Source organism: Melanostigma gelatinosum (assembly GCF_949748355.1).
Source record: "Melanostigma gelatinosum genome assembly, chromosome: 4".
Taxonomy (NCBI): domain Eukaryota; kingdom Metazoa; phylum Chordata; class Actinopteri; order Perciformes; family Zoarcidae; genus Melanostigma; species Melanostigma gelatinosum.
In genome coordinates this window covers 22,954,151-22,980,136 of record NC_136637.1, presented here as the reverse complement: position 1 = coordinate 22,980,136, position 25,986 = coordinate 22,954,151, and the positions used below count along the sequence as shown (strand labels likewise).

The window sequence follows — 25,986 nt, the reverse complement described above, 5'->3', positions numbered from 1 at the left end:
ACACCTCCTTCCACTCAGAGAGAGAGAGACAGAGAGAGAGAAGGAGAGCGAGAGAGGGGGGAGAGAGAGACAGACATGGTGCCAGAGCGAAAGAGAGAGAGAGACATGGAGGGAGTCAGAGAGAGGGGGGAGAGAGAGAGACGGTCTGCACCTCCACCCATTCTGGAGCCTGCAGACTTGTTGATGTGGAGTCTTAATGCGCGCCACCTGCGCTACTGTGGCTGATATGAGTTCGGACTGCGAAAGTTACTACGGCAAGGAAAACGTGTTCGTGGAGGGCTTCACGTGTCCGAAAGCGGACGGCGACACCACGGCGCTTTTCTGCTGCGGGTTCAATGACTTGAAGTACTGCTGCGATGACCCAAACAGCTTTTTCCCTTACGAATATGGATACATGTGGTGGTTAAGGTAAGGTGTGATAAACACAGTCCCAAAAGTGTCTCATTGACTCTTTTTCCCCCGTGTCAGAATGTGTAGTGGAGGTTGAATGTACCCGTTAACTTCTCATATGCTCTCCAGATTTGAATTACGTGCACCAGGCATGGTGTCAGTGAAGGCAAACTAATTCTGCACAGAATCATTTATTGTGTTCAAGACTTCTAGAAATGTGAGTTTTTAAGGGGTTAAAACGTGCACGTGTGGTAGCACGTAATGAAGCCAACCTGTTGCTGGTATTTTGCTTGCCTGCCTCTTTGTGTCTCAGTTAGGCTATGTGGCTGTCATAAGAGACTATCGACTAATTCGGAATACATTTGATTGAAAAACAACAACACCAATTGATGCTCATTAATGCGTAATGTTCCACTGAAACAGTGAGGATATAATTTCTCAATGCACGGCAAACACAATGTCTCCTCCATAGTATTGTGTCGGAGAGATTTAATGGATATTGCAAAAGCTGCATAAAACCCAAACTATCTGAGGTGCTAGAGAGCACTACAGGTAAGTGAGGTCATTTAGTGCGAACTGAGCCTTTAAGTCATTATGTCGGAATCATGGGAGAGGGAAATTACCCGGCTCGGCATCATTATTTGTCATTATGTGTGAGTAGGAACATCTTTCACTGAGTACTTTTTGTGTTTTGGCTTATCTTATTCTCCCCACCGAAACCTTTAAACCTTTAGCTTTAGAGCTGCTGGAAGGTGCATTCATTCTGCTGACACAAACCACTGAATCACAACAACAAGTGGCAACAACATTGTGTTTTTCAGAAAATCTCACATTCTGCCACTTGTTGTTGTGATTCAGTGGTTTGTGTCAGCAGAATGAATGCACCTTCCAGCAGCTCTAAAGCTCCCTCATTAATACGCTGGATGTGACTGAACAGCACAGGTGTAGGTTTCGGTGGGGAGAATAAGATAAGCCAAAAGGTGAAACTCTAGTGCAGTCTAGTATTGGGGCCAATGCTAAAAAAAATAATAAATCATAATCGAACAGGTTGCTTCAAATCATATGTTCATGTTTTAGCATTATCTTGACCGTTGACTGAAAATTCAGACAGCAGTGTGACGTTTTTCTTCCGACCCGTAGCTCTGTGTCGCTGTCTCTGCGTCGCCCTGGCTTAGAGATAAAATAATACATGAATAATAGATATAATAACTTTTCAGGGAACACAGAAATGTGGTAAATATTTTGAATGTGCTGAAAGTTTTGAACACAGACAGAATTCTTGCTTAAAAATATATCCAGGACTTTAGAATGCATTTACAAGAGTCCTGCTGTGTCTTTGTTCTCTGTTTCACAGTTTCGGAGCTCTGGTGGGTCTCTCTGTAGCAGCTTTGGTTCTTCTCGCCTTCATCGTCACTCTGTGTGTCCTCTGCTATCTGTTCATCACCACCAAACCCAGAGGTCTGGACAATGGGCTGCCGCTCCGAGCACCAGGTACCGACTGCAGCTCCGTCTCTCGGTGGCGGGAAAAAATCTGCGAATGCGTCGATAAATTTCACTGAACCGGGTGTCGCCTGACATTTATTAATGGCCGACACGAGAGCTTTGAAAGGAATAAACTACCAGAATTGAGCAAGCTTGTTATTTTGGTATCTTAAAACGGACTGCTCATACGTTCAACGCTTTTCGCGTGGTTAATGATTCAACTTTTTTGTTGTTGTTGATTTTGACAATAATGAGAAAACTATTGAATGAGCACAACACAAGATTTTCAGCAGCTGTTAAGTCACTTTTTGAGAACGTATCCTTCCTATTCCTGACTGGACACAGGTGATAGATGCCACAGGTGTCCACCAAGGACCTATACTGTCCTTAAGATTTGCCTCAGCTGTTCAAACTGAATACATTTTAGGAAACAACGAATCGATATAGAGGCTGAGTTCTGCAGATAAAATAGATGGAAATTCAGTTCGATTTTAAATGGTCTATAATAAGAGTGTAATTTGTCATGTTGTTTCAAAGCCTTGTTTAAATGGTAGCGATTACACTGAATCTGGCCTATTTGACCTTTATAAAATCACATTTAAAAGCGCCACACACCCCTGGTACACCGACACATGTATTTTCTCTCAAGTGGTCGAACTAACCTCTCCTGAGGACCGTGTGGGCGTGTACAGCTTGACTCACATCTCTCGCTCTCCTTTCACAGCTGTTGAGGCTGGGCACCTCACGACTTTATCAGTGTTATTGGCACGAAGAGTCCGGTAATTGATGTAAGCTATGCCTTGAGTTATCAGAGGAAAACAAGGAATCGGCTGTTATATGTTCTCGGACTAGACTGCCGTGCAAACAAACACACTTGCAATGTTTCCATTCACATATTGTTTAAGCTCATTTTCTCATGAGAAAAGCCATATGGAAACACCAAGAGTCGATTAAGCGGAACACTGTTCTTACGCACGCTTGATGTGGTTTTTTTACCTGTAAGTCGAAAAAGAATTGATGCGGTACATGGATTATGGAAACGCCTTTGCTGAATAAATTCTTATTTAGCGAACATTTTACTCACATGACTGATCGTCTGTTTCCGATGTGGGCGCACAACTTGCCAAAGCTTGTCTTCGTCTTCAGGCAGCATGAAACCTGGTCAGTACCGGCTGTAATGAAAGAGTTGAAATGAATTCCTGAACACCTGTCTCCATTGTTCTCTCATAGATGGGCGATATTTGTTCAGACGGCCAAGCCGACTTGTTTTGTTTGCGGTTCGCAACCTTTTCTACTCTGTTTGCTGGCGGATTACAGACATGCATAGCCTATAACACCAACCTCTCACCAAACTACACCGAGTTTATTCACTCCAACCCAGTTGATGGAAATGTACCTTATTCACATTTTTTTGCGACATTTAAGAAGTTTGCTTAAAGTTGGCTTGACAATTCAATGGAAACATAGCTAATGTAAACATTATTATAAGATAATACAAACAGGTTTACTTACTGGTGGTTTGCACAGTCGGTCAGGCTCTTTGCACGCAAGTTTCTAAGTGAACTTTCTGTCTTCTAGGCTCTACATCGAGTCCACAAAGACCAGGACCGAGCCATTCCAGCCCCGCCGCCGGTCCTCAAGGCCTCAAGAAACACTTCCTGAGGGGCAAGCTGGACTGTGACAACCAGCCCCCGGACCCTGACCGCCTTTTCCAACGTTGTTTCATGGCCACTGTGCCATCTGTTGAGGTCTGTGCGCCACCTCCGGGCTGGCTGAGCTCCTCACATGCTTTCCTCCCTGACCTGAAGTCTGATCCTTGCCCCCTTGAGATGACCGCACCTCCAGCCTCCGGCCAAACTGACACTAACTCTCCATTGGCCGAAAAGCAGCCTCCCGCTGTGCGCAGAGGCCCGCTTATAAGCACCAACACATGTGCTTCATTGAGTGTCAACGTGGTAGACATGATACAATCTGCATCTCATACCCAACTGTCAGCCTGATGCTCACGTCCTGTACCGGTCCGTGTTTCGCTTTGATGGTGCGGAAGGAGAAACCAGAGCTTCATGTTGTAGCTGCAGATTCTCATGTCGTGCCCTGACAGTTCTGCTCATTAAAGGAATATTTGTGTAATGTGTCTCTCTGTTCACTAACAAATTCGTGAGGTCATTTAAGACCTCAGTACAGCCAGTAATGTTTACTGTCATTGTAAGATATTGGGCAGCTGATGTGCCTCACTGATTCATGTGTATTTTCCAAAACTATTATTAAAGCTATGAACCACACTTGCTTGTGTGCTCTTTGCCTTGATGTTCTTAACTTTGATCTTTCTGCAACTCAGCCTATCATATAAGTAAGCATCAGAAGCATTTCAAATTGAAGATATGTGAGCATATACTTAGAGATGTTGTCCAGTGTATCCCATTCAATATTTTGTTTCGCAGTGTGCAGCTGCCAGACAAAACATGTTTAGATGTAAAGAAGGTTCAACGCTGTCATAAGTGCATTTTGTAGATAAATGACTGGCATAAAGAACAACATTATTCTTTATTTCAGCGTCAATTTCATGGTGGTTAAATCGTGTAATGTTTATGATTCATTAAATGATGTAACACTGCTGCCCTGTAGTGGTTAAATCGTGTAATGTTTATTACTCATTAAATGACGTAACACTGCTGCCCTCGAGTGGTTAAATCGTGTAATGTTTATGATTCATTAAATTATACACTTGCTTCTTATACCTCTGACAAATGTAATCCCTATCTTCAAAGAGCTGCTACATCGGTCCTATTTACAGATTTTTACACTACGTTGTATAAACCATGGCACGTAATGAACAGTTGGCGGCGCTAATACCCGGATGAGGAATTGAGCTGCCATTTATGATGATGAAGAAGAAGAAAATAACCGCTGTCCCATGGATACAAGGGACGCTTGAGCGGTCGCCATGCCTAAAGTAGGCAGTATGTAACGGCTAGAAGTTGGCAACACTATGAGCCGTTTTATGAAGCGCTACGTTAACCGTATTGATGTGAAATTGTAACTTACATATACTTGTATGAAGGGCCTCGAAGTGCATCGTATGTTATATACCATAGCTTAGCTAACCGCTAGCTAACTCGACTGTCCCCCAGTGCAGGATGGAACAGTCGCAAACGGGGTGAGCCGCTGCTAAAATAAGGTGTAAACATGTCGCTAGTTACCATTATAAGAGCGCCAGTATAACGATGTGGAAACGAGGCGGTCGAAGCTCCGCTCTGGATCGAGCTCAAGCGCAGCTGTCCGCCAAGAGGAACAGGGGAGACGTGGAGTCTGTTCAGGGGTCCACAGGAAACACAGTGAGTCTCAAGCTGCAAACATGTTTCCACGAATTGTGGTGTCACTCTCTCGCTGTCTCTCACTTTGTGTGATGTTTGAACACTCTGTGTCTTGCCTTCCTTTCTCTTTAGGGTGCTGTGGGTGGATCTTTAAAAACCAAATCCGCTTCTTCGGGTTCACACCCTATATTGTCAAATCTGAGTGACCTGTCCTCGGTCAGCTCAGCTCCTGAGCATGGAGGTGACACCATGCTGGGCTCTGCTGCTGCTAGTGGCAAGACCCAGGCAAGAGAGGGGCTGTCGACCACGGTAAATGCAATTAGACTTTAGAAACCTCGACAGTGGGACATTTTTAAATCCGATTTGACAACAAGCCACCACCTTTTTGTTTTCTTCTGCCAGGATCTCAGACCTCAGGGCTCTCCGGGTGGAGGAGGGAGCAGGTTCTTGAAGAAGGCTCCACCACCTGCAACCATCAGCAGCCAGTCACCTGTCAGCAAGAGCCACATGCAGCAGGTGCCTGAACACAGGTATGGTTCTGTGTGTAAGATAAATAAATGTTATATTAATCAGTGGATTCTGGAACTGATTCCACTCAAAACATTTCCAGTTCTAATAATCACCTCTGCGGCTATAACTCAGTTCTTGTGTTATTCTCCACCTTCATTCCTCTCTGGTCAGAAATGTGTCATCTTCCCAGCGGGGCTCCCAGACTGCTGCTTTGAGTAGGCTGGCTCAGATAGAGAGCCGCATCCGCAGCCGCAAACCGGTTCAGGTTCAGGTTCAGGAACAGGCCAGACAGGGGCCAACACCTGCGGAGAATCTAAATTCAGATGTGGAAGTCTCTCCACCACCAACCGCCCGGTCCCTGGAGGCCCCAGTGCAACTCTCAGCACAGTCCAGCAGTGACCAGATACGTTTCCTCAAGAACAAGACGGCTGTAGCTGGTAACAACATTACTACGGCTGCTGCTAGGTCGCCAAAAGGCGCCGATGTTGGTGTCAGGTCCAGAGCTGCTGATGCCGTAGTACCTTTGGCGGGTTTGGAGACAAAGTCAGTGAGAGGAGTGAGCGGTGTCAGTCTGGAAAGTGATGAAGAGGACATGAGGAATCTTCTTGGAGACTCGTTGGATTGGGTAGACAACAGCTTCTTGATACCAGGGAGACGCTCTTCTATGAGAACAGCAGACAAGGTACCTTTCAACTTTGAAGGCTTTTTCTGTCACCACATGTTGTTATTTTCAGTATGCTTAGGCTAACACCATCACTACACATGGACATAGTTCTGTACAAACTCTAAAAATAGTTTTTCATTATTTCAAACTATTTTTGATTTAGAAAAACTTCCCCTTTTATCACAAAGGAATAGAAAATTGCCGTTGTAATTTGTTTACACAAATGTACAGAAGCACCGTGGTTGACAATACTATGCTTTTGTCCCTTACAGATGGGCCACTCCTCACCTCCTCCCGCTGCTGCCCCTCCCTCGTCGTCCTCAAACAGAGCACCCCCTCGCTCCCCAGCCTCTCCTCCTCGCCACAGTTCTCCTTTTCGATTCACCGGTCAGGCTCAGGCCCACTTCAGCCCCTCTGTGCTCTCTCCATCCCCCTCTCCTCCCTGTGACTCCCCTCACGGGGCGGGGAGTCCACCACAGCGTTCCCTCTCCTCCATGTCAGGCCGCGGGGAGGTGCTTTCTCTGGAGGAGCTCTTCTCTGAAGAGCCCCTCAGTGAGATGAGTGCAGTTACCTCTGAAGGTGAGAGAAGTTCATCGGGGCATCAAATACATCTGGAAAGGTGGCAGTTAGTGTTGTAGTTTTTTTTTTTTTTTGGAATATTTTATTTTTCCAAGTATTTTAACAATGCAAGAGAGCATACAGTACATTAAACATTACAAACAACTACAGAACAAGTTAAGAGAAAAAAAACACAAATAAATGAAATAAAATTAAGTAAATAAATAATTAATTCCCCCCCACCCAAACAAAAAACAGAAGGCTGGTGCCTAAAGTGACACAGCACAAAGGAGACTGCATTGACAGTGTATATTGTCAATGTTTTGTTAACCAGCCGTTGGTAAAGTTCTTTAGACCCAGATTGTTGAAACTCCTTTTCCAATTTCAAAATATCTGCTTCTAGCTCATTTATCTCTGCCATACATTTCTTTTTGATACCCTTTGTATGAGATATTATTTGTCCTCTTAGATAAGCTTTTAGCATGTCCCATAATATGAAACTATTGGGGGAGGAGGCACAGATAAAAATGTTATCTGGTCCCTAATAAACTGGCAAAAGTCTGGTCTATGAAGGAGAGTAGGGTTGTAGTTATTAAGATCAACGGCCAGAAGGACTTACAAACAACAGTGCGTTCCTCTGTATCTACCAGTTATACTGTACCTGTATTGTTTAAGGATTTATTTATGTCAAAAATGCATTTTGCAAGAGAGGAAACGTGTTGTTTTTGTTCAATAATCATGTTTTATGCCTCGCTCTTTATTTCATGCATCCTAGATGGACAACAAGGTACATCAATCATCCCTCTGTAAAGTCAGGATGACCAGACCACAGGACTGATATGAGACGCTGTGTAGGGCATCACAAGTTTATGATGAGCGTTCATGGGGGGGGTTATGCAGATATTATAACACACTCTGACATGCACCACTTTGAACATATAAACATGTCATGAGATTTTGACACAGCAGCCTAGAATAATGATTCATTGTTAGTGGTAGCAGACTAAATCACGTGTTGATGACACTTATTCATGATGAGTGTATATTCACTTATACGTGGTGTTGATTACACTGATTGAATTCTGTTATGATCGTGTGTTATTGCAGACTTCAAGATTAATGTGATGACATTAGACGACCTTGGATTTACTGAGAGAACGTCAGGAGAGGAGGTGGGTAACTAACGACGGAAGGTAATTAGGTAAAATACAGTTAATGATGAGCTGTGTGTATTATGTCATGCTATCTCAACGTCTATATATTATATTCATGAATTACATTAAAACTAAAAGAGCTTCATGGAATTTGTGGGGGTAATTTTGGCCATTATTTCTATGTTTGCTTTCTTCCTGCTGCCTAAACAGAGAGAAGTCAAACACAGCGTCCCTCCTCCTGAATCCCCCAACAGACATCAAGAGCGGCCCCGACTGAACAAGAAGGAGAAGAAAGACGAGCAGCAGCAGCAGGAGGACGCGTTGGACTATCAAAGTGACTTTGAGAGTGAGAGCCGGACAGAGCCTGATCACAGTGTCAGCCAGGTTTCAGAGCACTTGCAAGGAGATGGAGATGAAGAGGAGGCTTCGCATTCAGACGTGTTCCGTGGGAGGACAGGAGACGATTACTTGAGCACTCCCTCAGACACAAGTCGCTCCTGGACCTCAGATCACAGTCAAAGACTCAGCAAAAGCAGCGACTCCAGATCCTCCCGATCCTCTTCATCACGTGGCAGCCGGACATTACCTCGCCAGTCAAGGAGACGTGCTTCAGCTAGAAAGGTTTTAAAAGAAACAGCAGTACAGACTCAGCCCGATCCTCTGGCTTCCACGTGGCCCGCCGGTTAGTCTGCCACACAAGGCATTTGTACATTTAAGATGTGGCCGGGCCTGTAATCAGCACTACCACTGTAACATTTCTTCACAGTAGCACAAGTCCTCAGGATCGGTGTGACACATGTTATCTCTGGCTCTCCTCCCTCTGTAGGTGTGGCTGCTTTGGGTCCTGCAGTGGCCATGACTTACATGGATCCCACCCCGGCGGTTGCTTATACTCTCAGTGCAGAGATGGTGGACGGTAAGACACGCAATCAAACAGAAGAAAATACAACATAAATACACGGAGAGCAGTCTGAGAGGGCTCAACTGTATTATGTCGGTAGAAATAGATGAACTAGTTTAAAACCTGCACCTGGATCCAGATGGTAACTATAATGGAGTATTACGCTGCTAAAGCCATGGTACTGATTGTGTGTGTGTGTCTCAGCTCTCAGCATCTCCAACCCAGCAGCATTTGCGCTCAATGAAATGCTGAAACAGCAGCTTGCCATGACACGGCAGTTCATTGAAAGCAGGAGACGCCTTCACTCCAGCCTGGTGCAGAGCCTGGGACCACCCAGCTACAGATACACCACGCTGGAGGACACCAAGGAGGTAATAAAGCATCACACGACACAAACACTACATAGTGGAGTGTAGTTAGTTGTGATTAATCCTGATCGGTAGAAGTTTGTCTCAACAAAAGAACTGCCCGTTACATCGCTGTTTCACATCCTCGATGGTCGAATGTCCAATTTGTGAAAGATCAGACGTGTTTTCAGCAGTTTTCCTGCATTTTCTGACTGTGATGGAGTTGCCATTCAGAATAGAGGAAGATCATTCAGTATCATGAGACAGAGGAATCAAACAGTCATCCTTTAAATCTGTTTACATTGTTACATTACATTGTAACAATGTTAAACGCATTGTGTCCTCCTTCCCACAGTACATTCGTGAGCACAGACCTCCCAAACTGAAGATGGAGGAAGCGTTAGAAGAGGTGCTGCAGGAGATGAGAGACAACCATCATATCTGACCGCTGGTACTGAGAGTCCCGGATTACTGAACAGCAGACATTATGCCATGTCCTTTTTTAATCATAATTAAATTACATTTTTTCTAACATGAAAGAATTGTGACATTTGTTGGTTATAGATCATTCCATACAGATTTGAATGATTTTAACAATTTCCCCCGCTTTACCTTTTGACCGGGAACTTAAGCAGTTATCTATGCTCTCTTCAAAGCCACCAGACGATTTTTGGAGGTTTTAAGGATTTTAATTCATTAACCGATCGAGTCAGCGGTAGACCAACAACTATCGTGTTCTGCAGGGTCAAGTTCTGGTTTTGGTCAGTGGAGTCCTCTGGCTTTGAAAAGAGCATATATGGATATAACGGCTTCAGCTGTCTGAAGGCAAGATAAAGTATTCTAAATATAGCGTACACTTGAAACTTTACAGTTACTAGAGTGACTCAATGTGTATATCTGGCATAGAACACCTCAAATTAGATTTTTGTTGTATATTGTAAAATGTAGTTTTAGATTGAGACAATACTAAAATCACTGTATTTAGCTTAAGAGTAAAGGTCCTCACCGAGTTCACACGAGTTTAAATAAAGACGCCTGCAGATGAAGTAACAAAATGTTTATTTAAAAAATAACATGGACGTAGTTTGTATACAGGCATACCAGATTTTCCAGTCTTCATCGGCAACAGTAACTTGTAATTCTAATAAGAACAGGATTTGACACGATCTAAAGACAAACTCCAGGAACATTTATTAGTGATGGAGGGGGGGGGGGGTGAAGGCACAAATTCAGCTTGCAGTGGGAGTCGTCAGAAGAGGTCGTTGAATGGGTAGTGAGGATGTCCTGCATCCCTGGGGACTCGTTCTCCTTCCATCTGCAGCACCCAAACCAAACGTTGATGCTTCTCTCTTTACCTCCACGTAACACTTTCTCTGTCACATTTTCCTTCGATGCATCAGGGCATTGAGGAGTAACACTTGCACTATTGTGATCACAACTGAGCTTGATCAATATAACGTTTTCCAGTTGACTGTAAACAATATCAACAGCAACCATTAAGCAGGTAACTTAAATACATCGTGTTCTACTCATTAAACAGAGTGTACATCAGTGGTTCTCAAACGGTGGGGCGCGGTGGTATTACAGGTGGGGCGCAGGGGGAAATGCATCATTTTTGTATTTAAAAAAAAAAAAACTATATATCTTTTTTTTTTTTTTTAAGTAATGAATAAACACATGGCGAAATGTCTGTACTTTCGTGTAAATGTTTACGTTACGCCGTTAACAGGTTACGCATGCGCGATGGCCATGATCCTTGGCGACTCACATGTGTGGCTTAGTGTTCCAAATGAAGAGACATTTGGCAGGCGGGAACAGAAAAGCTTTCGCAAGACGAACAGCAAGCAGCCAAGAAGAACATATGATGAGGCCTCTCTTGCTCTGGGTTTCACAGTGAACGCGGTAGGAGATGAGGAGAGACCAGTCTGTGTTTTATGTCTGAAAACTAGCTGCGGATAGCATGAAACTTGTTTTGTTTAGTTTTTCACAGGTTGCACTTTATTGTTATCTTGAAAAGATGTTTAGTGCAAAACAGGTTAATTGCAGCCAATCGCAATAAGCTATTTTTTGCCAAATTGTAGTTCTTTTTTGCAGATATAACTTTATTTGCATTGTTCTAACAAAGTGATTGCACATTGTATTCGTTTTTGGCTGATGGAGCAATCTGGTTTACTTAAAAATGATTGCAATTTTCTTTATTCTATTATTTGAAAAAGCACAGATGGACAAAATGTTGTTTCAATAAAAATTCAACATGGACCATTTTGTTACAATTTTGTTGGGGCGGTGGGGCATGAACATTTTTCTTCCTCCAAAGTGGGGCGCGACAGAAAACGTTTGAGAACCACTGGCGTACATGAAGCCCACTTACTTGGATCATTGGTAGAATGTAGCGCCAGCCTTTGTTCAGGGCTGTGATGCTCTTCATTTCCTCGGCTTTGAGGGTAAAGTCAAACACCTTGACGACAAACACAAAGAGGTCGACACATCACAACACACTGCCTATTGTTCCACCAAAATATGATTCACAATGTGCACAGCTTTTTCAGGATAATTAGCTTTTAAGTACTTGCAGGCAAGAATGGAGCCTTAACGAGATATTCTGCAGTTCAGAAAATCTCATTAAGAAGGATGTCTTTTTTTTTTTTTTGAAGTGCCTCATTGTTCGGAGATAAATTGCCGGACTGAGATTTGACTCCACCTGAAGGTTTTCTTTGATCCGGGATTCTGTCACACTCTTGGGGATTGTCACCACGCCTCGTTGTGTCTGCCACCTGCAAACACAACAAACTGGTGTTGAAATGTACAACACTACAGCAATGATTGGGAAAAGAACTAGTGGTAAAGCACACAGGATTTCTGGTAGTAGGAATGCAAACATGTTTGCCACATCAGCATTATGCTGCATGCTGATAATACCGTTTGTCACTGTTGGCTTTACAGCCTGTTGCATGAGCCCCAAGTGGCCAAACGGTGTATTACTGCGACTTTAACCATTGCTTGACTGTATTTCTGAACTACAGCACCGATTTAATGTGTATTTAAACTGCTTGATACAAGAAATACTTTTACATATTAAACTCTCACCACACAGCTATTTTTCTCCTTTTGCACTTATTCTGTGGTTGCCTTCAATGACGACTTTAGAGCTACATGGAATCAATTTAAAAATGCTAAATACAGAAACAAACCTTTAGAAACTTCAGTATTTGGCTGATGTTGATGTGAAACTGCCAATGTGCACATCAAAGTGCTGTATAATAAAGCAGATGGATGCATATGTGATCAACATGTGATCAAATATTTAACAACCGGATTTAAGTTTGTTTTTTTATTGTTTTAAGATCTGAAATTTGAAAACTCACGACTTTTCTAAATGTGAAGGTATCTATGTCATAACATAGCCTGTGTGTTGTTTGCTTAAAAAAGTCGATCATTACACAAGTAAAATCACCTCAGGAGAATCTGAGCAGAGGACTTTTTATATTTCTCTGCGAGGGTGGCCATCACAGGCTCCTGAAGCAGAACCGGTTCATCTGGATGCTTCCAGGACCGGTCAGCAGAACCCAGAGGGCTGTAGGCCGTCATCACCAGGCCCCGGTCCCGACAGTGGGCCAGCAGGTCCACCTGGGCCAGGTACGGGTGGCTCTCTACCTGCCCAATCAAAACACACAGACACCAGTGGCTCAGTTAGTGGCTGACACTTAACCTGTTGAATTAAGATGAACTCGCTCATCGTCACAAACACCCTGTACCTGCAGGACAGTGGGTTTGATGCTGGCGACTGACAGGACGTCATCTATCTGCCTGCTGTTGAAGTTGGACAGGCCGATGGATCTGACGAGGCCCTTCTCCACCAGCTTCTCCATGGAAGCCCAGGTCAGCTTGTAGTCTATGTCGTCATACAGCAAGGTGCCGTCCTCCTTTTTGGGGAAGGGAGTGTCTCCTTGTCTGGGAGATACAAAGTGAGAGATGCATTCCAGACAAGTAAAAACTCTAGTTTTGCTTTCCATTCATGTCCATTTTTTTCAGATCTGCTATTTTGGGATAAAGATTAGTAAGTTAATTAGCTTGTTATGCAAAGAAAACAAAAAGGGCAGTTTTCTCAGGATAACAAGTTAATGCTCTCATTGTCAGAGCTTGGTGGAGGCGGAGCTCACTGAAAGGCGTAGGGCCAGTGGATGAGGTAGAGGTCCAGGTACTCCAGCTTCAGGTCCTTCAGGGTCTTCAGGAGGGCCGGCTCCACGTCCTCGGGGTGATGCCGGGTGTTCCACAGCTTGGACGTGACGAACACGTCCTCTCTTCTCAGGGCCTGGTTTACAGACAACACCGTCAGGTAAAGTTTGACACACCTCGAGCTTCTAATGCAACCTGGTGGAGCTAGTTCTATACCTTGCCGGGGCCGAAGGTCTCCTGCAGGGCTTCGCCGATCTCAACCTCATTGCCATAGATGGCTGCACAGTCAATATGGCGATACCCAGCCTCCAGTGCCCAGATAACGGCTTGCTTAACCTGTGACAGTGGCAAAACAGGACAACGGTATTAAGTATTACATAGATGCATATAGGTCTCTGTCAAAGCTATGTATTTACAGCAGCATTAAATGAAGTCGTGGCAACAGAATGGGCAACATTGACTTATTATTACCATATTATAAAGTTGATATGGCAAAGGTTGCCTATTTACAGAGCAAATTATCATTCATTAAGAGTAATGTGTCCACACATCTGAACAATATATTTACTGTCCTTTTAGCTCAGTTTTGTCTCCACAAACTCCTGAGGAAAAGATGTGGCTCTATAGCTGCTATGTTCACGTGCTAGTCGCTAACTTTGGCGGTCTGCTGTTTAGTGCTGAGCAGGCAGTGTGCACTGGGGGATTTTTTCCACAGAAAACTGTCGCCTGCTGGAACAGAGGTCAATAAGAGCACTGAGCTAAAACAGTGAGTTGCAGCCAACAGGAGCTAATACTAACTCTCCCTGGATTTGGATAGAGGAATGAGGGGAAGTGGAACTCAATGTGAAACCATGCTATGACAATCATCTGTCAGAATAAATAATATTGAGAAGCCTGCTTTTCAAACACTTTTTTTTTTTTTTTGGAAAGTGGACACAAGTGCAGCCTCTACCTGTCCCGGCTCACTCTTCCACGTCCCCAGCCCGAGGAGGGGCATCTTCCGCCCCGTGTTGAGAACTGCAAAGTCATTCATGCCTCTCAGCAGCACCTTGAAGGGACGAGGAGAGCACGATTCAGTCAGTGAGGGTTACAGTTACAAGAGTTCTCTATAAAAATACACCCCGGTATTTGCCTCATGAAGCTATTTAGACTGCCACACTGGAGATATTTATTTTCCATATTTTATTATACTGTAACATTTTATTTTAAAATCTGAGTTTAGTAGGAAGTCTCAAACGATACGCATTCTGTGCATACATGCTTGCCTCTAAAGTTAAAACTGAATTTCCTTCATCTTCTGATTCATGTCTCTGCTGTACTTTATTACATTTGGGGGAACGTATTACTGCACTTAAATGCATTCAAACATTTGATTCTGTTATTTTGGCTCTTTGATTCTATTATCATCCAATACGTTATGTTCTAATGCATTTCTCTGCTTTATGTAAAACACCCTATTTGCAAAATAGATATTCCACATTTTAGGCAAAGCAAATTACTTTGTATGGCACTTAACCTACTCTGACTCATGCACAATATCTATCCCGCTAAAAACAGCATGCATGCGGAACTTAAAACAAAACCACGTTTTGCCTTAAAGATATTAACTTGCTGTGAATCAAAACCAAAGTGGCGTGTAGCGCCACTGCATTCTGAAAGGACAGACAGCCGTGTTCCAGATCCTTCCTAAAATCCAGGAGGTCTGTCAGCTGATTTCCTGGAAAGTCACGCGCAACCGCCACACCTCAGCGACTGACCGCGCGAGCTCAGCAGCTGTGACACCTCAAAACGTGAAAATCTGGTCAACATTGACGCTCCTATTAATATGTAGCAAACGTTAGCAGGCAATGGGTGAGGAATGACATGAGTAACATTAGCTAATGTATTAAAGACAGTGCAGAATAACGGTGTGCTCACTGGTCACTATGAAACAAAAAACGCCTGTAAAAAAATAAATCCAGACACCGCTGCAGCTCTTAATAAAATGACAGCTAGCTAGCGTTAGCTTCTCCTGAAGCAGACTCCCGTACTAGACTTTGCGTTACTGTCCGCATTTTTTTAATGCTGCGTTCAAGGTCAGACCTTTTTCATCGACTTACTCACCCGCTTGTTGCCAGCGTCAAAACATAAACGGCGCAACATCTGCTTTAGGACCTGACACTTGAACGCCTGCATGGTTCAGCTCAGTGGAGACATTACATAACATGAGCTGGTCCGCAGCGGCTCTGCCTGCAGTTCAAGTCTCCGACTTACTGTTTCAAGGTTGTAAAACGTGCGGCTTCAATCAAGGACCTCTTCTTCTCGTCCTCCTCAGCGGGACAGATATGCAGGAGTATCGTTTTCTGCCAAATGTTCAAAAACACCACCTCATTTTGTTGACGTTTCCCTTTCCGGGATGCTGGTTCCTCTATTTCCGGTGAAAACACTTCCCAGACCTAAGGAGGAGATGGCAGAGAAAGGTTGTAACTGAATCTGGAGAGACTTGTATTGATGTAGCTGGCCTCATATAATAACATCACATGGCAGTGACTTTTGACTGTTAGCTCCTCGACTACAAGAGCTGACAGATTCTCTATAAGTCACATGATGCAAAACCCTGCTTGAAAGAACATTCTAGCAAAGTTGTGAGCAGGCAGCAATTGGAGAAATATGTGCTGAAGATCATTTAAGTGATGTGTTGTACAATACTATTAAAGCGTTTCTGGTTAAGTTAAGCATGAGGTTTGACTTTTGTTTGAGTGGATTTATTTATGTTGGAGATGGTTCGTTTCGTTGTAAGGATTAGGAGATGGTGAAGTTTATTAACTAAGGGGCACTGTGTTATATATATTTGTTTGGTTTGTTAAGTCATTCATACATTGCATTAGAGAATGATTGTTACCATGTGAAACAATTTAATGTCATACCAATGAGAGCAACCAAAATCAAAAGAAAAAATCAACAATACTTGAAAATTAACTGGTTTTCTTTGCTGTTTTGGTTTTGTGGTACAATATGACGTTCACTACATGGCTGAGGTATTGTCTGGTCTCAACAGGATCACCTAGTATTTCAGCTGTTTGAAAAAGAATTACACACATTAGGTGTATTAATAACCACATGAATGTAAGCCATATGAGTAGGCCTATACAATAGATAGAAAACCAGCTGTTTGTGTGTTTCATTTGATCAAATCAAAGGAACAGAGCAACTGAAAACACAGACGAATTTGAATGAAAGACAATTTCATAAGAGGAACCCTGAAAGGGAAAAAGAAATACACAAACAAAACAACAATTTTAACCTTTTGTTGGAAACAACAAATATTGTGCCCCTCCTCACCGGCAGGGGGCAGACTGCAGGAGAAGATGCACCGCAAACCTACAGGGAGGAAAGCAGAACGGAAGTAAGATTAATAACAACAGCCTGAGTTGCAACTTGGCCAAAACTTGACTGCCGTTAAAACATTTGTATTTACGTTATTATAGTCGATACGGACGAGGTATTACGGGGGAAGAATTGTCCTGCGTGTCGTGGACGTGGTTTGTGCTGGAAGTCAACGGTTAGTTTAGCCAGTTTGAGCAGCTACGTCAGCTAACTTTGTGTAAGACTAGCGTGACGTCCTATTGACAACCTCAGCAAGCAAACAGTAGTATAATATGCAGAGGTATTGCTCTGTGCTTAGTTTTAACGAGGCTCTGGCTGTAGGTGGTCTGTCTGTAAACTGTCGTTGACACGTGCTGGTAGTTTTTATGCGGCGCTGACAGAGCCCCGGTTCGCCCGCAATGCTCCCGCAGCTGCTCATACCTCTCAACTAGCTGGCTCCTCTCCTCCTGTCTCCCGTCTCCCGATGGCTCACTGCGGCTCCTCCGAGCCGAGTGCAAAGGCACCGGGTACCGACAGCAACACGCCGTCACAGGGCGGCGTCGACCAGAGCATGAAGCCGGTGCTGTTCGAGATCTTCGGTGAGATATGGACCGTTCAGTCGCGGCTCGGCCAGGGAGTCTCGGCCTCGGTGTACCGGGTCAGCTCCACCGGCAGAGCCACCGCCACCGCCGCGGTCAAGGAGTTTCAGGCCGACACCCAGGGAGGAGATTACGGGTATCACAAGGAGAGGTCCGTGCTGGAGGACATCCAGGGGCATAAAAGCATCGGTAACAACATGGTTTTTTACTAAAACTATTTGATTAACAAAACGCTGACATGGAAATTAAATGTAATTTCTTACTATTCGTACTACTAATATGAACTTGCTTGTCATCTGTGATAGCCTACACACGTGGTAGAATATTCTGTAAGAACATTTACAAATAGTAATGCTCTGTTTTTTAATTCTGCATATGATAACCCATGAAACATGATCTGATTTCAGTAAAACATCAGGCTTTTACGTTTGTCACAGGGTTTTGCAAAATAATCATGGCTGACAGCTCTGTAAACCTATTTCAAAAAACATGAAACTGTTACTGGCATTATCCTGTACTAAATGGTATTGCCTTGTTTTCTTACACGTGATACAAATCCAACAGTACAGGCCCAGCTGTTTGTAATGACAGAGTTTCTCTTCCCATCAGTGACACTGTATGGGGTGTTCACCAACCACAGCTGTATGGGTGTCGCTACCCGCTGTCTGCTGCTGGAGCTCCTGGATGTCAGTGTGTCTGATCTGTTGGTGAGAAGCAGCAGTGGTACCCAGGGTGCCAGGTGAGTGACGTTAAATCCCTGTTTCCAAAAAGAAAATACATGAGGGCTGTTTTGGCCTGCAGGTCTTTAATGTTGTATTTGTCCGGCTTTCATTCTCTGTTGCCTCCTCAGGACAATGAAGATTATTTGTTTGTGCTTCTCAAAGCATAAAATGTACTCACTAGCGATGGTGAAATTAAGTAATGACACATTGTGTAATAACCTGCATCTAATTATTTTATATTACGTACGTCTACACCTAGTTCAAACGTATGCAGGAATAATACCACCGTCATGCAATAACGTCTCCCTTCATGAAGGTTATGATGTTCAGTTTTTTGTTGAAAGCTGCCGTGGGTAGCGCTGAACTGTACTGCATTACACAGAGAGAAATCTCTTATTTAGCCTGCCCTCATTGTTATTAACAGGGTGGACAAAACAATAGGAACAACTGTCAGTATAACAATACAATTCTACAACCACAGACTTCAGCCTCCGAAATGACCATACAGTTGCATCGAGTCCTTTCAACAAATACTCAACAATATAAGCTTAATGACAGGAGGATTTATTTGAACGCTATTGCATTAGTTTTAGCTATGAGTTGCTAATGAACCTGTAATTGAGTGTAAGTAGCCCCACTATGCATTTGTACATAAAGCTTAATGGCATAAACCTTTGCCTCCCATACAGGAGATGACTGCTTCGTTTCCCCTATTTTGAACTCGTGATTCCACTGATCATCTTACAGCTAGAGCTGTATTACAGCATGTAACTCTTTAATTATTAAATCACATTTTGTGACATTACATTAGAAAAAATTGCAACTTGATGTGAATCATTTCACAATTACATAACATCTATAACTCTGCAGGCAGGAATAACCGACGCAGTATCTCTTTAGCAGCTCTTTGTTACATCGAGGTAGCCAACAAATGTTCACTGTTTCCTCCATGTTAAGCCTCACAGGGATTTTATTAATGATCTTACGGAAAGATGGAGACTCGATAGTTGATATTGGTAGCATCTTGTCCACCACGTAACACGCTACAAGCTCGATAATTTCCCTCGGAGTGACAGCCGAAAGCTGTTCCTGTTTCAGAGATGTAGCACCGGCGTCGTTCTCCTTGATTAGCTTTGCCACCCACCAGTGTTGTGAAGCTGGGCGTATGCAGGTGTTTCTTTAAATTTGAAGTGGAGTTCTTTGCAGCTGTGAGACACCCGTCCTCCAGGCACAATTTACATTCCACTGTGACCTTCTTGTAACGGATTGCTCATTTGAAAACTTCACTAAATATCTGATCACTTTAATTGCAAATTAATGCGTTATGATACTGGGTATGATGCATGCTGCATGTGGCCTTCACGAATGAAAAATTTATGTTTGCCGGCAGACCCCAGCAGGGCCACTCCATGTGGCTCGTCCAGCACTGTGCCAGAGACATCCTGGAGGCTCTCGCCTTCCTCCACAGGGAAGGCTACGTCCACGCAGACCTTAAGCCTCGCAACATTCTCTGGAGCGCCGACGACGAGTGCTTCAAGCTCATCGACTTCGGCCTCAGTTTCAAAGAGGGAAACCAGGTGGGCGTGCCTGGGAATCTGAAGGTCAGTGGAAGTGTAGTCGAGTATTGCATTTCTGACTCGCTCCCTGCCTCACCTCCTCCAGGACGTCAAGTACATCCAGACAGACGGGTATCGCGCTCCGGAGGCCGAGCTGCAAAACAGCCTTGCTCAGGCCGGGGTGGAGGTGGACGGGGAATCGGGCTGCACGGCCGCCGTGGACATGTGGAGCCTGGGCATCATCCTGTTGGAGATGTGCTCAGGAATCAAACTCAAAGAGACCGTCCGCTCGCAGAAGTGGAAGGTATGACGAAGCTCTGCTCGTGGTGGATCGAGGATATTGATTTAATGGAATCAGACAGACGCTCTCCAAATGTTGCATTCCGGCACAAACAGTTGACTGAACAAGATCTGATTCTCTTTAGAAACATTTAATAGTAGATTTGATGATCAAAGGAAGAATAATCAATTAAAAACATTGGCAGACTTTTGATGTCTGTCATTAAAAATCGATTCATTTTTTTTTGCTGTTTTTCATTCTAAAATCAAAAATAAATGTTGTTGCATGTTTAAACATAAAGTAACAGGGAAAAATATCTGTAAACAAATGAAGGTAGTTTGTAGAAGTTTTGAATTAACTGTTCAGTAAGGACGAGTCAAATACAGCAGAAGAAAAACATGTTTTCCTCTTCTTCAGGATAACAGTGCCGGCCTTGTAGACCATATTTTTGCCAGCAACAGTGTGGTGTGCCCTGCCATCCCTGTCTATCACCTCAGAGACCTCATCAAAACGTAAGTTCTCACACATATAGCTTTGAATTCGGACCGCTTGTACGTGACTGCGATGCTACTTACTGTGCGGTGTATTGACCGGCTTACCTGTGTAAGCAGAGGAATAGTGTCTATTGTCACGTTGGTACTTTGTGTCAACAGCATGCTTCTCAATGACCCAAAGCAAAGATGCACCGCTGACACTGCCCTGCTGAGCCCATTCTTCAGTATTCCCTTTGGTATGTGTCAATGTTTCAGACGTGTGTCACATTTACCATAGACATATTCTGGATACGGGAGCTGTCATCGTGAGGTTTTGAGGTCATTTGACAGAGAGACAGAGTCTGTGCCGTAGTGATGGGCGCGTCTAAGCTGCATTATCGAGGTCACACCCGCCTGAGCCAATCGCTAGCCGAGCACGGCCACCGCTTATTAGCGTGAGCCTCTTAGCTGCTACGTTAGCACCACGATAGCTGTTTGACTAGAAAGACACAGCAATTAACCATCATATCTCTATAAATATATTTATGATCAACCTGGAGCACGTTGTATTACAGACTGGTGATTTGTCTTTGTGATGCTGTCAATCACAGCTGTCAATCATGACGTCAATCATGATGTAAATTACAGCTGTCAATCATGACGTCACCCCACATTTCTATAGCATCAAAGAACTCATTCAAACCTACCGTATCAGAAAAATTAACAATCAGCTATCATGGAGGGGGTTTATGACCTATACTACAGCCAGCCACAGGGGAGCGATGGAGACGTTTTGACTTCACTTTTAGGGAGGTGTCATGTCGTCCGTCTTTATATAACGTCTAAGATATTTACCTGTGTGTGTCAGCTCCTCACATTGAGGACCTGGTTCTGCTGCCCACTCCTGTCCTGCGTCTGCTCAACCTGATCGATGACAGCCACCTGCACAATGAGGAAGAGTATGAAGGTACAAAACTCTTTAAATTATGAAACGACTTCCTGATTTCCTGTTTCTGTTGGTAAAAGTAAGTCAAAATGTCTGTCGTTGTTTCTCCCAGACATCCTGGAGGACATGAAAGAGGAGTGCCAGAAGTATGGCTCAGTAGTTTCTCTGCTCATCCCCAAGGAGAACCCTGGGAAAGGACAGGTTAGATATAACCGCAATCTTCACAAGTGTTTCAATTAAACTAAAAATGTAAGCAGTGATAGGAAATTCTCAGAGTCAACAATAACATTTACAGTTATTATTCTGCTATGAAGTAAGACAGAAAGAAGGCAATATTCTCTTTATTATATCTTTTGAATATAAAGACACAGATGATTTTAGTAGTTTTCTGTACAGCTACTCTTGCTACACTGATAAAGTGGTCTGTCCTTTTAATTTGAACTCATTTGAAGCCCAATGTCCACTGGGTGCAGCTGTTCGGCGCCCCTCTCTGGTGCTGGAGATGAACTACTTGTGATTGTATATCAATGCTTGTATTTAACAACAATTGGGTAACAAGCGTACCTATTTGAACCCAAACCACAACCTTTTCCTAAACCTAACCGAGTAAGCATAAAAACGAAGAATACCGAACAAAGTTTTATTTTGAAAAGACGATGTATGCAGGCAACAGGTGGAAACTGTATTACCGTACTTCCGTGAACACAAGTTTAGTTTGAAACGCTGCATCCCTGATGCTTCCAAAAAAGCGTAGGGCCACTGTCCAACCCGTTGTTATCTGACGAGTTGGGAGTGAGAATGAGTTGACTACACACAACATTTATTTATTTATTTATTTTTAAAAAAAAAGCATGGCTGCTGCTTGAAAAAGTGCCGCCTCTGAAACCCTTTCAGCGGACTTTGATCCCCAACTAAAGCCATGGCGGTACCAGAGTGTGACTGGGCGCCGCATCCAGTGGACCTCTGGGGTTACGCACACGCTCCAGTCATTCACGCACTAACCCATCAACATGTCCTGTGTGTGGCCATCAGGTGTTTGTGGAGTATGCCAACTCCAGTGACTCCAAAGAGGCTCAGAGGCTGCTGACGGGCCGCACCTTTGACGGGAAGTTTGTTGTGGCCACCTTCTACCCTCTCAGCGCCTACAAAAGAGGTTACTTGTACCAGACTGTGCAGTGAAAGTCCCTAAAGCTCAATTTACACCTCTGCACTTGTTTGCATGAAAGAACACAACCGTATAGCCCACCACAGGGTCCATTTCCTCCCTTGGTGGCTAAGAGTTCTGCATGTCATTCATGTGTTTTTTCTACCGTGAATCTGTGTTTCCTGCAGAGTGTAAATTGAACTCCGCTGTCATTTCTGCTGCCTCCAGTCCGCACTAGTCTTTAACTGTGCCAGAGGTCTGTGGTCTGGGTACAGCGGCTCCTGCTCGAGCTTCCGCTTCACTCTCATTCATTCATAGAAATGACCACACTGAAAGAATGAGGAATGAATGAATGAATCACAATAATAAGGACGAGTGAAATCTGATCTGGACGGACGGCGCGAAAGCCGTTATCAAATGAAGCGTTACGTTTGGGAGTCTGTAGAGTGTTAGAGAGACACTTGAGTCTGGTATGTGATGAGAGACGTGTAGCACAATGTTTGGGAGTTTCTTGTCGGTCAAACACATCCTGTTAAATGAATGACTTATCAGATTATTGTTTGTTATGTTGAGCATTTAAATTGAGGTAACGGAGTGGTACAAGGGCATACACAGTTACCCTCTGCTGGCTCCTCAGGCAGTCATCAGGGAGAAATGGTTTGGAGTGACCCACCAGCTGGTAGTCTTCACCCACTCACCCACCCTCTGCCAATATCTGAGGAAGCCGAGGGCCCCTGTCCTGTAGCCTTGAAGCTTTCTTTTTACAACAGTACATACTCGGAGGATATTCTTATCATCAGTTGATTGTGCGCCCGTTTATGACAACGCACAGTGAGTTCTGTGTTTTGACTGCAACACTTAAAAGGGCACAGGATCAATAAAATGTTATTGACTACATGCGGAAAATGATCAGAGGTACTTCCTGCTTGAGCGGTAAGAAAACGACCGACGTATTGATACAATCTGAATTGTTAAGCACGCACAGAATTTGCAGAATCGTTCGATAATGTTTTCTAACTCATAAAGCCAAGTACGCTTTAATTTCACCTTGTGTGATTGTCATTATCGTGTTCAGAGTTCTATAGAGCCAGTGCACACGAAAGGAGGAGTTTTAAGCCACTGTGTGTAACATTTGTAGCATCATTCTAATATAGTCTGTAGAAAATGGGGACACTCCTGGTGGAAATTGGTGCAATTTCTGTGTTGCTTTTGCCCAAGTTGGACATGTTCAAATCCTACACATAGTGGCTGTAGCACTATGCAACGTGCGGTGGCTATTGTACTGAGTAGACCGATAAAGTGTCATCTTCAACTCATATCTTCAATCTTTCATTTAGTTTGCGCGCGAACCAGTGGATTGATGGGTGGACCGCAAGCCCTCTTGGGAAACAGGTCTGTTACCCACAATGCAGGGCACAGTATTGTTTCATACTTCTGTCAGTTTACAAGAAATGTAGCTAGATGCGTGACACGGTATGTGATGGTTATGAATCAATAAGTGTTGTAAAATGTGCTGTCACAAAACAGATTTCTTTGAACCAACAAAGTAATATGAAGTTATGATGTATTATTATATCGGGGCGGTAGGACAGTTTTATATAGAAGTGTGATGATGTTGCAAATCAGCGACAAAGACTGTCCTTTTGCAGTCGAAAGTACTTTTTGTTGAATCCGAAACCAGAAAGTTTTGTTCTCTTGGTTCCACCTTTTGATACCAGTTGATAGCCAGTACCCATTGAGCAAGTCTGTAGCAGCAGAACCTCTGGTGCACTGACTTGAGGAAGGCTGTGTGTTGTTCATTTGTCAGCAAAATAACGAGTTATTCCTTCTCTAGAACTCCCACAGTCTGGCTTTACAGTCTGGTGTGTGAAGAACTGCAGCTGGTTCATGTTGTAGAGCACAAATAAACATCTGTCTCACATAGGTAATGTGATTTGAGTATGTGAGAGAAACTTTATTTTCATATAAAATAAGATGATCGTTAAAGCTTTATGGACATATAACTCTTCCTCTGTCTCTGAGACCTATTTCATAATAATACTGTGTTGTTCCTTCCGATCTAAAAAAATATATTTAAACTCTAACAAAAAAAAAATATATATAAGAACATATACGGTAGTTGGGGGTAAAGTATCTCAAGTTCTAAAAACAAACGTATTTTTCTACCACCATTATCTGTACGTGCCTAAAATGTGAATTCCAAAGTTTCCACTCGAGAGTGTCGCTGGCCTAAAAATCTCGATTTGAAACTCCAACTACTTGACTATTCAGCACTTTTAAATCAGCAAGCTGTGGTGCGTCAGCCAGATGGTGAGTGTTGTCAGTGACTTGTCACCACCCAGATAACAATACCAAGTTAAAAACACTTTGTCTTCCACAGTTTGTCACAGACCTGGTGCACAAAATTGATCTTTGGCAATGTCGAGATATTCCTTTGAAGGCATTTGAAATTAGATTTTGTCGTTGATTTTCATTTGACATATTTAGCTCCATTATTATCTTCTGTGTGTATGATTCTGCTGCTCACCTCTGACATAACATAGGATAGTGTCAGTACTTTTCTGCCAAATGTTTACAGACTAGATCCCTGCAAGACTAAACTCCCCACAGGTTTACTTTACGTTATCAAATAGTAAGTACGGACCTTCATCTCCAGAGCTCAGCCCTGCCTTGTTCACGTAAAAAGCTTCTGGGGTCGTCTCTCTACTCGTCAATAAAAGCTTCACCCCTTTTGGAGAGAAGACCACTGAACCACTGCAGCTGATAACACGGAGAAGCACAGAGGCATGACGTTCAGGGATGACTTCTAACAGACAGGATATGAGTTGTATGTTATGCACCAGACTTTATTCACATGAATCCACTATTTAAAGACACACTGCCATTGTTTAATGCACTGCAGCCTGATCAGCTTGTAACGGGTTCATTCACATCTTGTGTCTCATACCGCCGGATGCTACTGATTCTGAATCAGGTGACGGTAATGTGTGTTAATGTTGATTGTAGCTTATTGGTTGTACTTTGGGTTTTTATTGTTTGTAGTCTAAAAAAGGCAAAGCAGCACTTCATCACTGACATTATTTCGTGTGTGTGTGTGTGTGTGTGTGTGTGTGTGTGTGTGTGTGTGTGTGTGTGTGTGTGTGTGTGTGTGTGTGTGTGTGTGTGTGTGTGTGTGTGTGTGTGTGTGTGTGTGTGTGTGTGTGTGTGTGTGTGTGTGTGTGTGTGAGAGAGATAGCTGAAGCGCTGTATGCCTGTTTTTGCTTGCAATCTCAATTTTGAAATCACAAGGACAAACGTGAGGAAGTGCATTATGCAAGAGTGCAGCCAGCTATTTACACTGTGATGTCTATGTGATCCATTCCTAATAACACTGCACACATCATTCAAGGCTCGTCTTCACAGAACACAAACAATAGAATATGACG

General features: G+C 43.5%; 4 protein-coding genes across 5 annotated transcripts; 3 read left to right on the top strand and 1 right to left on the bottom strand.

The window, feature by feature from the left end:
• Positions 1 to 226: 226 nt before the first annotated feature.
• On the top strand, positions 227 to 4,017 carry LOC306776508 (protein shisa-like-2A; the record flags this gene model as incomplete). The annotated part of the gene is made up of 3 exons (XM_079267221.1): positions 227 to 408; positions 1,745 to 1,881; positions 3,451 to 4,017. The coding sequence occupies 3 exons, from the start codon at positions 227 to 229 to the stop codon at positions 3,870 to 3,872; spliced, it is 741 nt and encodes a 246-aa protein (XP_079123347.1). The 3' UTR covers positions 3,873 to 4,017.
• Positions 4,018 to 4,796: 779 nt separating this feature from the next.
• On the top strand, positions 4,797 to 10,288 carry cUnh19orf44 (chromosome Un C19orf44 homolog). The gene is made up of 10 exons (XM_079267377.1): positions 4,797 to 5,207; positions 5,319 to 5,495; positions 5,589 to 5,716; positions 5,868 to 6,378; positions 6,633 to 6,939; positions 8,026 to 8,090; positions 8,283 to 8,754; positions 8,899 to 8,988; positions 9,178 to 9,344; positions 9,676 to 10,288. The coding sequence occupies exons 1-10, from the start codon at positions 5,097 to 5,099 to the stop codon at positions 9,763 to 9,765; spliced, it is 2,118 nt and encodes a 705-aa protein (XP_079123503.1). The 5' UTR covers positions 4,797 to 5,096; the 3' UTR covers positions 9,766 to 10,288.
• A 74-nt stretch (positions 10,289 to 10,362) lies between these two features.
• On the bottom strand, positions 10,363 to 15,907 carry akr1a1b (aldo-keto reductase family 1, member A1b (aldehyde reductase)). 2 transcript variants are annotated; one of them, XM_079267380.1, is made up of 9 exons: positions 15,750 to 15,907; positions 14,449 to 14,544; positions 13,713 to 13,832; positions 13,481 to 13,632; positions 13,076 to 13,271; positions 12,775 to 12,974; positions 12,022 to 12,094; positions 11,692 to 11,778; positions 10,363 to 10,635 (listed from the first exon to the last, which is right to left on the bottom strand). In XM_079267380.1, exons 2-9 carry the CDS (start codon positions 14,527 to 14,529, stop codon positions 10,570 to 10,572), a joined length of 975 nt encoding a protein of 324 aa, XP_079123506.1. In that variant the 5' UTR covers positions 14,530 to 14,544; positions 15,750 to 15,907; the 3' UTR covers positions 10,363 to 10,569. The 2 variants fall into 2 exon arrangements, with proteins under 2 accessions (XP_079123506.1, XP_079123505.1); XM_079267379.1 differs by lacking the exon at positions 15,750 to 15,907 and adding an exon at positions 15,600 to 15,710.
• A 1,086-nt stretch (positions 15,908 to 16,993) lies between these two features.
• Positions 16,994 to 25,834, top strand: uhmk1 (U2AF homology motif (UHM) kinase 1). Its single transcript, XM_079267378.1, has 9 exons — positions 16,994 to 17,629; positions 18,050 to 18,179; positions 19,553 to 19,739; positions 19,825 to 20,022; positions 20,416 to 20,510; positions 20,652 to 20,728; positions 21,340 to 21,438; positions 21,530 to 21,618; positions 22,450 to 25,834. The coding sequence occupies exons 1-9, from the start codon at positions 17,326 to 17,328 to the stop codon at positions 22,594 to 22,596; spliced, it is 1,326 nt and encodes a 441-aa protein (XP_079123504.1). The 5' UTR covers positions 16,994 to 17,325; the 3' UTR covers positions 22,597 to 25,834.
• Positions 25,835 to 25,986: the final 152 nt, after the last annotated feature.

Excerpts from the sequence above, each read along its gene's own strand:
- cUnh19orf44 (XM_079267377.1), top strand. The coding sequence starts at position 5,097 with ATGTGGAAACGAGGCGGTCGAAGCTCCGCTCTGGATCGAGCTCAAGCG. Across the intron at positions 6,379-6,632 it reads CTATGAGAACAGCAGACAAG|ATGGGCCACTCCTCACCTCC; the intron begins GTACCTTTCAAC and ends TGTCCCTTACAG. Across the intron at positions 8,755-8,898 it reads GGCTTCCACGTGGCCCGCCG|GTGTGGCTGCTTTGGGTCCT; the intron begins GTTAGTCTGCCA and ends CTCCCTCTGTAG.
- akr1a1b (XM_079267379.1), bottom strand. The coding sequence starts at position 15,671 with ATGCAGGCGTTCAAGTGTCAGGTCCTAAAGCAGATGTTGCGCCGTTTA. Across the intron at positions 14,545-15,599 it reads TTGACGCTGGCAACAAGCGG|GTGCTGCTGAGAGGCATGAA; the intron begins GTGAGTAAGTCG and ends CGTCCCTTCAAG. Across the intron at positions 13,833-14,448 it reads GGAAGAGTGAGCCGGGACAG|GTTAAGCAAGCCGTTATCTG; the intron begins GTAGAGGCTGCA and ends CCACTGTCACAG.
- uhmk1 (XM_079267378.1), top strand. The coding sequence starts at position 17,326 with ATGGCTCACTGCGGCTCCTCCGAGCCGAGTGCAAAGGCACCGGGTACC. Across the intron at positions 19,740-19,824 it reads GTTTCAAAGAGGGAAACCAG|GACGTCAAGTACATCCAGAC; the intron begins GTGGGCGTGCCT and ends CACCTCCTCCAG. Across the intron at positions 20,023-20,415 it reads TCCGCTCGCAGAAGTGGAAG|GATAACAGTGCCGGCCTTGT; the intron begins GTATGACGAAGC and ends CCTCTTCTTCAG.